Source organism: Balaenoptera borealis (assembly GCF_965194805.1).
Source record: "Balaenoptera borealis genome assembly, chromosome: X".
NCBI classification, from domain to species: Eukaryota; Metazoa; Chordata; class Mammalia; order Artiodactyla; family Balaenopteridae; genus Balaenoptera; species Balaenoptera borealis.
Genome location: NC_138881.1, coordinates 11,077,002 through 11,087,921, shown reverse-complemented (window position 1 = coordinate 11,087,921; position 10,920 = coordinate 11,077,002). Strand labels below are relative to the sequence as shown.

Below are 10,920 nucleotides of genomic sequence, written 5' to 3'. Positions count from 1 at the left end.
TATGTACACTAAGAAGCCAAGAAGCCACAGCAGACAGCTTTGCAGTGCCAAATGCCACAGGCCTGCCCCTGTCAGAGACTGGGAACAGTGATCCGGCTGTAATACTAGAATCCTGGATCCATGTTTGTAAAGTGGGAGGCTAGGACCAAAGTGACAGGTTATGTTCATATGTCTCCTTTCCCTCAGACAGTAAACTGAAGATTAAGTGAACCTGTTGCTAGCTGTACTAGTAAAAAGTTGTAAGGCAGTTTTAGAATTGTAAACAAAGAAAAGCTTGCATCACATTAACACTTGCGCTCTTGGCCATTTAGGCTGTATACCGGAGGGGGCAGGAGTAGCCTCTTTTTTGTACTGTAACAGCGTGGGATCTTACAGTAAACCAGTAAATGTCCATTGAAAAGCAAGTAATATAACTGCATATTTTCTGTGCTAATTGTGAGCACTTGAAGAATTTTGTTCCATTCTGAATAACCTGAGCAATTAATTCTAAGTTTGGTCCTGTATCTTTGTATCAAGTTGCTAGCATAATTTTTTACCATATTTATTTGATTTCCTAAATAAAGATGTTTGTCCAAGATTGGGGAAGTTTAATATCGATTCTTTTTATTCTTTTTTTTTTGGCCACCCTGCGCGGCTTGCGGGATCTTAGTTCCCCGACCAGGGATCAAACACGGGCCCGGGCAGTGAAAGCACCGAGCCCTAACCACTGGACTGCCAGGGGATTCCCAATATTGAATTTTTTAAGTGCTGCTCACCCCACCACCACTACTACCATTTTAGTCCTGTTTCCCCTAATGAAAGTCTGCATGTTAACATGTATCGCAACTCATTTTACAGGATTCAAATCGCCTCAAACTTAGGTGCCAGAGCTTTGGGAGCAGAAAAAGATACTCAGCTAGAAATCCAGGCGTAATGTCCGCCATGCTCACTGGAGAGACCCACACATGTACTTATCGCATACAGTTTGCTCTGCCCTCAGTGAGCGTATAGCGCAGAGGGTGGCAATGCTCCGGTGAGCAGCAGCGGCGTGGTGCTCCAGCAGGAGGCTGTAGGGTGGAGATGGTTTGGATCCCAGCTCGGCCACACAACAGCGGTGCCCTGCAAACAGCCTTGTCACCAGGCTTGTGACGGTGAGATGGGAACGAATAACACAGGCCCTGTGGGAGTAGATCACTGTAGTTAAGTGTCAGATTTCACGTATGACTGCCTCTGAAGGAGCCTGAAGGCAGATTCAGCGATGAGCGTACGAGTGGGTAGGACCTCAAAGGTGGGCCGTGCTGGGAAAGCCTGTGGGCACATGGACAGGACAGCTGAAAGGATGGAACCAGGGCCGGTACAAGGGGAAAACCAGGCGCTGACCATTAAGAAAGCAAAAGAAACCAAAAAACAAAAAACAGCAAAAGAGCCAGCAAAACTCAGATCTGGTAGTAGGTGACTGTCACTTAAAGCTCTGGAACACAAGACCAATTGGGGGACATCAGTAGCACCCAGGGCATCGGGCTCCACTGAGCACACGCAAGTCAGCATTAAACCTGTAATCTACGTTAGCACTCCCGAAGTGATCCAAATAGAATGCACAAATCGGGTTCGGTCCTCTTTCATTGCCTAGGACGCTTCGGTGGCGCCCACATTCTCCACGTATGCAGAGACCTTCGGTCTCTCCTCCACCCTGCTACACCCGTGTCCTTTCATTTTATGGTCACGACAGCACTTCCTGGTTGACAGTCCACGGTGTTAACTTATCAGAATCCACTGACTACACAGATCCTCTTTTCTACCTAACGCTTCCTTGCCCCACAAGCCCCGCTGGCACTGTGGATGGAACTGCCGTCACAGGGTCATGCTATTAAAGTGAAAGCTTACACAAGGTTTTATAGAGATGTAAAACGCCAGGTTTTAACATGAGGACCATCTAGGATGTTTTAACTTCAACTAGGGAGTTTTCCCCAAGGGGGAAAAAGGTGACAAAAGCAGTAATTCATTGAGGAACGTGCACTTTTCCATCTTCCACGTGGCACATTGTAATTGCTACATCGACTGGCAAGTGTACAACTGTCCATCCTCCCAAGTTCAGTAGTTTGCCTTTTTCTTAACCCTGAACTCTGTCTCCAAGGCTTTACATGCGCAGACAGCACGAAAGCACCTGTCATCACAGCGGCAGCCGCCAGGCCTCGTAACACCGGGCCCCGGCCCTGAACGGGACAGCTCCCTCCCCCGTCCTTCCCTCCCGCCTGCTCCCTCGGGCTCCGCAGCTGCTTCGCCCCTCTTGCAACCACCACCGCCACCGCAGTCACCTGCTTTGCTCCCCAGCTCTCACGTTTTCCCTAGTTCTCATCTTTGTGTCATAACACCTGCCAGGCAAAGCCCGTGTTACTTTCTTAAAAGATTCAGATTTTCAGCTACCTTCTGCTGCTGTCTGAAGAGCTCCTCCGTCAGGTCAGCGAGTTGTCGTTGCTGTGAAGGCAGAAGCTATTCAGTCAGGTCCTGTTCCTCCTCCTCTCGTCCCATTTCAGTGCTGGGTTTGGTCAGCCTCTGTTCACCGGGTCCCTTTAAGTCACGCTGTGGAGCTGCATTACTCTCCCTTCCGTCAGCCTGTCTACACACACGAGGATTCGGTCCTTTGATCCTTTTTTTGCTGCCCAGCTCTAGACCTCTGGAATGCCAACTAATCTAATCCCTGAGTATTTAGCTGAAAAAAAGGTTATTGAAAAGATGCTTAGAAGTTTAGAAAAACCACTAAGGTATTAGTTAAATCTATACAAGTATCAAAATTATACATTTTGTAAATACCTACACACACACACAGACGTATAACGGGCTGAATTGTGTCCCCCCCCCCCAAAAAAAATTCATAATCAACAGGCCTAGCCCCCCAGTCCCTCAGAACGTAACTATACTTGGAGGCAGGCCCTTTAAAGAGTTAATGTGAGTTCAAATGAGCCCATTCGGGTGGTCCCTTAATCCGGTCTCACTGGTGTTCTTCTAAGAGGAGGAAATCTGGACACAGAGAGACAGGGGGGTGTGGAGGTGGGGGAGTGTTGTGTGCAGGGGAAAGATCCCCTGCAAGCCATGGAGAGAGGACTCAGGAAAAACTAAACCTATCAACACCTTGATCTTGGACCTCTAGCCTCCAGAACTGTGCGAAAAGAAATCCCCATTGTTTAAACTGCCTGATCTGCATGTTATGGCAGCACTAGCGAACTAACACAATATGCTTTCCTTACGTACTAAAAATCTAGACGGATACCCAAGAAACTGACACATGGCTGCCTCCAGGCGCGGGAACTCGGTGGCAAGGGTAGATATTTGTCCCTTGTGCCTTATAATGTTCAACCGTGTGACTCTATCATCTATTCAAATGGTAAACAACAAAAAACGTACTCCTAATATCCACTGGTGAGCAAGGTGTGGGAAACTTTACTACTGCTAGCTAGCTATCAGCAGAGAACGGTTTGAATAAACTGTTAGACATCCATGCAGCAAATAAATGAGGGAGGTCTACTATATAATGGAAATATATCCAGACAGATTAAGAGAAAAGGGCAAGTCACTAAACAATGGGTACACTTGATTTAAAATAACAAGGCAAGTCCCCTAGAGAAAAAAACAAAGGGAATATATAATATACACTCGTTTGTTAATGGTGGATTCCTATTTTGTTTTCTGAATGGAGGATTATAGTTTGGTGGGGCGGGGGCATAACTGATTATAAATAATAAAAACTACAGCTCTCTCTAACCTGAGACTACAAAGAGATTTAATTTCCCCAAATTTAAAATGTGAAAATGTTTTGCTTAGAGCCAAATCTGTTGTGTTAGGAAATTAGATTTTCAAAAGCTGAGCTTACTGTATTGGTGTTCTGTGTCAAGTGGTTCCAAGGAGCAGGGCCAGGGAGAGAAATCTCTCAACCTAGCTGTTCCAAAATGTACCCCCCCGCACAGGACAACCCCCCAAAAGCATGTGGCTTGATAACCCACCGCTCCACAGCCAAGGGTCCTGTCCTCACTAACGCGTGCGCCTGGCACTGGTGTGCCTCTGCGGGATGGGATCCGCATGAATGGCGCAGCGCGTGAACTTTACCCACGAAAGACCACAACTTGCTCATCAGTAAGGCTGCTCACTGCAGCAGAATGACGAAAAATCTCCTTGAGACCAAATCACTAAACAAAGCTCAGTGACGCAGAAGACACTGAATAAATACATGACCAAATAAAGATGTCTTCATTTACCCGCACACACAGTACAATCCAGAAGCAGTACCTCCTCCAAGAGTGATAAAGCCGGCTTCTGTGTTGGGGGGGTGAGGGGGGCACACAAATGACAAGTGATTACGAGTGAGATCAATTCTGATGTGTAGAATGAAAAAGCGAACACGCACATAATTCTAAACCGAATGAACACGTCCTCAAATCACATGACTACACGGCAAATGCACTGGATTTTAATCTTTAATATCTAACGTTATTGCTTTAGGACATGTTTTCCCTGAACTAGGAACAGAGTGCTAATTACATAAAAATATACACATAGAAAAAGTAGTTCTCCATTTTCCCGGGGAAAAAACACTAACTTCTAGAATACTCAAGTGTTTTGTTTTAATTATAAAGTCTTGGTCATCTCATTTATTAGCTGTGTGACATACATATTTAAATTAAACATTATTAGACAACCGTTACAACTTATAAAGGTAAGGTGCCATTACTGAGTAAAGAGATTCTCCTGGGAGTGGATGTGTCCCTTCTCCCACCCACCAACAAGGCAGCAATATGGTTAGTTTAATTTCATGAGTACGTGATCCATCGCTGCAAACACGAATTCTCGTCTCCACCCTGTGCTTATCTGTGCATGTGTGTGAGCTGGTTAGATCGCACGGGCAACCTCTCAAACTTCAACAGCAAGATGAGCTGGGCTTGGGCTTTCGGTGCAGACTGACTGTGTCTGTCTGAATCAAGTGATCTGACCTATCCTCGGTAGCAAGCACTCTTCGAACTGCTTCCTCAAAGGCCGCTGCCACATTCGTGGCATCTTTTGCACTTGTTTCAAAGTAAGGATAGTCGCCGTTGTCCCTGCACCAGGCTTGAGCTTCTTCTGCAGACACCTGCCGCTCGCTGATGTCAACCTTGTTACCCAAAATCACAAAAGGAAAGCTTTCGGGCTCTTTCACATCCGCATAATATATGAATTCTTTCTTCCAGTTACTCAAATTCTGGAAGCTTTGAGAATCATCGACGCTAAAAGTAAGCAGGCAACAGTCAGAACCTCTGTAAAATGGCGTCCTCAGGCTTCTGAACCGCTCTTGACCGGCCGTGTCCCAAATCTGCATGGTAACAAAGTGTCCATCCACCTCCAAATCTTTATTTAAAAATTCCACACCTATTGTATGGAAGAGCTGGGCATCAAACTTATTAGTCACGTATCTGTTCATTAGAGAACTCTTCCCAACTCCACCATCTCCAAGGAGAATTACTTTAAAAAGCGATGATTTTCCTGCCATTTTTAATCTCAAGATCTCTGATTTCGGAACCCTGTAAAATAAAAGGGTACCATTACATTCCTTTAGACCTGTACATGGCTCTACATGCCTCTATGAATGTCAGTGTCTAAGGGAAATAAAACACAGAGCCCCAATTCCTTTCTGCGCAGGGAATACCGGACGGCAAGAGATGTCACCTACTGAGCCCTCCGCCTCGTGCCAGGCACCACCCGACCGTCACTCTCTCTGACAGCTGCTGAGGGCTCATTCTTCCCCTTCCTCGGGTCACCGCTGACTGAGGCTAGCACTCAAGGCCAAGTCTGACCCCAAAGACTGTCCTCTCAACCGTTCCTCTTGGCTCACAATAAGCCCTGCCACCATTTGTTAGAGATGCGGTAGGAGACCGAAGTGGGCACATTTCTGTAGCAACTGCAAACAGCTCTCTGGTGGCACGGTGACAGTGTTCACTGATGGCTTTCCTCTCAGGCCAGGGGGTTTCTAGACAACCCCCTCTTTCTCTCTCCCAGCGCCATCCCCATAGGAGCTGGTAAGCAGGAAACCAGAGACACAACTGACTGATCTGGCTGTGAACAGGCCGAAGCCAACCACCGAGTAAAGGACTCTATTCTTTTCATTAGGAACACTATTTTGAGTTGCCTAACATTAATGTCAGCACCACTCGAATTTTTGATATAATATCATAACCTAGCACATTCTACCCAGAAGATTCATTTGGGCAGCTCCAACTCTTCTGAACAAATGCGCGCCTGGGCTGTTACTTGTGTGTTTCGAGGGGGAATGAAATGAACATTAAACAAAAATGTGGTACCATGCGTACCCTTCAGGGGAAGCCCTGGGGCAGGACTAACTCCCTCCCCGCCACCAGTCCCCCGGCGGGGGGCGGGGTGGGGCAGGTACGGAGATTCAGACGCCCTTGTGTAGGCTGGTGGGAGCACTGTTCCTATTTAAGGCTTCTGTTTTAATTCTTTATTATGAAAATTTTCAAACATACACAATTTCTGAATAATGAGAATAATATGATGACACCTCACAGACCCTAAACCTAGCTTCACCATTTATCAACTTACAGCAAATCTTGTTTCCTCCATAGCGTCCCATTCTCCCTTCTGCCCAATTATTTTGAATCAAATTATATCATTTAAACTGTGAATATTTCAATATTAAATGGCTTTTAAGATATTTGTAAAAGAAGACAACCTTTAGAGTAGCACTAACAGAATTTTCTGCAACGATGGAGATGTCCTCCATCTGGACTGTCTGCTATGTCAGCCACTACCCGCAAGTGGCTAGTGGGAGCAAGGAAATGAATTTTAAATTTTATATAATTTTCACTAATTTGAAGAGTCACATTTAAAGAGCCAACAGCTGTATTGGACAGCACAGCCCTAGAGCAAAAATGGTAATTAACTTGAACATGAAAGTAGATATTGTGAATCCCTCAATGGGAAGGTAATAAAGGCATGAACAATAATTGTTGTATTGACTAGGATGAATTTGCAAAATCACTGCAGTAAACAAACATTATCTGGCAATCGCCTGGTTATATGCAAGTATGACCCGGTATAATGTAACTGAACACTTCCCATAACGTGCAAGAATTCTGCATTTCCTACTACATGCTACACACCATTCTTATAAATGTGTGGCAACTTGTCCCTAACTCTTATTAGCTCTTTTAAATCACTGCAGTAATCACTACTGTAATTAATACAATTTAAATTGGCCAACGAAAGTGTGAGGCAATTAAAGTGCATACTACTTGGAGACTTTTCGACTTCAGTGGATGGCTCTGCCCAATGCTCAGGCTAAATTAATATTAGAGAGGAAACTGAAACTATCTCAAGCCCTTTAATTTCCTGACATAGTAACAGTGCACTAAATCGGTTCCTTTGCTTAATTCTTTGGAATCTTGCTTACACGACTTCAACTTAGGAAAAAAGAGTAGCAAAACCAAAAAAGCACACCAACTATTCTGACACAAGCAGAGCATCTAACGCTCCCTCCGTAACATTCTTCAGCGCTTCTCCGGAGACTCAGTTCTAAGTCCCACTTCTAAGGCACGACACCCGGCCCTGCTGCCCACGCTTGGCACCAGCCATTCAGAAGCGCACTGCCAGACGGAAGTGAAATTCCCATCCACGCGCTCGGCCCTCACACTCGCCCTTGCCTTCGTCCTGGCACGTGCTGCTCCCTCTGCTGGCGAACCCAACCCCAATTCACGAACTAACCGCTGGGCCCTCAGAACCGCTCAGCACCGTCATACCCTACACTGGGAACCTCCCCCAGCAGCCCCCCATCCCACGATTGTTCCTTTCTCGTGATTTTGAAGCTACAAAAACACAGATGTTCCACGTTGTGTTACAAGGGTGTAACAGATGTGCTGAATTCTAGTCTATCATTTATCTCAGGATTTTAGTAAGTCTCTAACTGCCTCACTGGACACAAAGTTTCATTGTACAGCATCAACTTGTTAGGATCTGTACATCAAATTATAAACCAGACTGTGCAATCTGACAACCTCCACCCAGATGCGTGGTTACATACATCTACCAAATTAAGTCTTAGAAATTCCTTGAGATTCGTAATTTGTAACTCTATCAGGACACTTTCATAGTTCTTTTCTTTCTTCATAATAATGTGGCATTTCCTAGTTTGTGCCCTTATTCTGATCAAACAAATTTGGGATACGCTAGCCCCACACACCAGGAAATAGGGTACAATTTTTTACATTTCTCATGTATAATTTGGGGTCTCCCAGGTATCCTATTTAGGGGTACGCTGGCCTTTGCTCAAACAACTAACACAGGCACAAACAGCTCTCCGAGTCTAACGGTAGCATTGAACATAAACACGCATGGGGATACAGATAATTATATGGACTATCTTATTTCCCACTGACATCTAACAAAAGCTAGCTTCATGCAATCTCTACATTAACGTAACATAATGAGTTTATGAACATTCAAAATGTCCCCTTTTTCTTCTCTGAAAACAGTAAAATGCTTTGAAACTTCTTTAGTATAAGCTGAATGAATAAACGTATCCTGATACGCTCTTTTCAAAACTTACCTTAAAATGAAGGCCTTTTATACTCCAGTTTAGAAGGACTGCCCAAAGGCAATAATCTTCACCCAAGCTAAAACATGACTTTAGCAATCAGCTAAACCCTATAAAGAAAGCTGAATAAGAAAAGCATGTGACATAAGCCATAATCTTACCTTAATTGTTCAGTTCAAACATCATCATCTGCAAAGAAAAAATCAGAAAGCACACCTTAGCAATGTACATTCAATCTACTTTCATAACTTTAAGAGTAAACACAAGAATTAAAATGCAAAAGAAATGTCTGACTTCCATTAGTAGCTAGATTCTTAATTTAAAAGGAAAACTGCACCTGAAAGCTGCCCATGACCCTTCTCAGCCTAAAAATAGCCCTAGAATCAAATACTACACTTTAACCATTGTTTTTTTCCAACAAGTTTTTCACCTGCCCCCACCCATCCTACCTTTCTAAGTATCCCACCATTTAGACAGCTGTAAAATTTGGTTAAGATGAAATGTAAAATATAAATTACTCAAAATCTGCCCAAATTTTGAGTGTTTTAGAATAACCATATTCCACAGAATAAAGCTAAGACAAACAAGGAAGAAAGCAGGACCACTCAAGGGAGAGGCAGCCAACGTGACACAGGAGAAGCCAGGCAAAGACTAAGGCGGTGCAGAATTTCGTGAGGCTTCTTTCTGTGCAGCCAAGGCAGACAGGAAATGTTGTGAGCGAATGGAGGCCCACTGTCAGAAAGGAGGACTGGTTCCCTGTGCCAGAGGCCAAGAGCGCAGACTCGTGGGCAGGCTATTTGACATCCTGCAGCTCTGGCGACTCTGGTGACAGCAGTACCTACCTCTAGGGCTGTCTGGAAGATCCACTTGGACACGGACAACAGGGAAAGCGGTTCACCACTGTGCCAGGCTCGTTAGAGGAGTGCAGGGAGTTTCTGTGGAATGGACACATGAAGAAGTCTTTACTGGGAGTTTTATAGAAACGAGGTAATTTCTTTTATGGCCATTTCTTCAGTCAAATTTCAGAAGAGTCCTGGGCAGAACAAACGAGAGGGCAACGCAGGCAGACATTAGGAAGCCAACGGATCCTAGTCCTACAGACCAAATTCCGGGTGAAGGCCTCCTGTGCCGACCAGGCGGAGCTGTGCTGAAGTACTAGCCTCTTCCGGTCTAAACCAACAGTTCCAAACCCCTGTCCCTCCCTTTTTTAAACGCAAAGGGCATTTTTGTGGGACTTACGTAAAGCAGCCCTCAACTTATAAATTCAATGAAAAAAATGATACCCTTCAGAATCTTGATATTTGGGGGTTAAGGAGAAAATCACCACCACCACCACCACGCTAACACTGACTGAGCCCTGCAAGCCACTGACTCTGCTTCACTGTGTTCACTCCTCACAAGCCTCTCATTATCCCTACCCTGTGGATGAAGACTCCGACTCAGAGACGTTACGGTCCTTGCTCGAGGTCACACAGCTAGTCAAGGGGGGGAGTGAGGTCGGAATGCGACCGACTCCAAAGCCCAGTAGTTAACCCACAGGCGCGGCAGTCTCAGCTGCCTTTGCGTTTATTTCAGAGGGCGCTCCTGTTGCTGTCTTAGGTATAATGAAAAGAAGGGGTAGCAATGGGAAGAGTCTTCCACCTGCTTGCTTTATTTCAAGATCTGCACAAAAACAAGTGAACCTGACAGAACTACTAGTATTCAATCCACTGACACATAGATAAAGCACATCTGAGTCTACCTAAGTTCTATTAGAGTTTCCACAGTTTGAACATGTTTTAAATGCAACTGCAATCACACATCTGCAGAACCCTGCGGCGCCTCCCAGAAGCCGAGCGCCTGGAGCGGGTAGGAAAGCAGTTCTGCAGGAGTCCTCAGTGCGTGCCTCCCCGGGCCAGGCACTCAGGATGCAGGCCACACCCAGGCCCTGGCAGGTGGGGCTCGTAGTTGGGGGAGCTGACAATCCGGGCACAAACCCTCTTGCGTTATAACTGATACAAGTCTCACAAATGAGAGGTACGTGCTATAGAGTACAACACCCAACCAAAACCCAAAGAACAGCTTAAACAGTGCAGGGATTCTGCCCCTGCAGCTCCCTAGGTCAGACCAGGCCCCAGGTGTGAGCATCTCACGGAGCTGCGTGATTCCAGCCATCAGGGGAATTACATTTTCATCCAACATGATCCTGTAACAGAGAGAGCTACTTCACCTGCCGCTCAGTTAAAGAAAGAAGCGGTAACTTCCAAGGCCAGAGGACCATCAGCAGTGTTCCCGTGTTAGCGCGAGACTATGCACCAGTCTCCAGCGTGGGCTGTTCTAAAGCAGTGTCTCCATGACCGTTTCAGGCGCACGCCGTCCTCAGAACCAGC

The 10,920-nt window shown here is 45.6% G+C and overlaps 1 protein-coding gene across 9 annotated transcripts in view; it reads right to left on the bottom strand.

Annotated features, from left to right (window-relative positions):
* Positions 1–4,430: 4,430 nt before the first annotated feature.
* The window catches only part of RAB9A (RAB9A, member RAS oncogene family), a 53,775-nt gene continuing 47,285 nt past the window's right edge, over positions 4,431–10,920 (bottom strand). For 4 of the 9 annotated variants that reach the window (XM_082375917.1, XM_082375915.1, XM_082375911.1 and 1 more), the window contains 3 exons: positions 9,394–9,486; positions 8,713–8,740; positions 4,431–5,525 (listed from right to left, as the gene is read on the bottom strand). In XM_082375917.1, the coding sequence (XP_082232043.1) occupies positions 4,889–5,494 (606 nt within the window). In that variant the 5' untranslated portion in view covers positions 5,495–5,525; positions 8,713–8,740; positions 9,394–9,486 and the 3' untranslated portion in view covers positions 4,431–4,888. The other 5 variants (XM_082375914.1, XM_082375913.1, XM_082375912.1 and 2 more) reach the window with 3 other exon arrangements.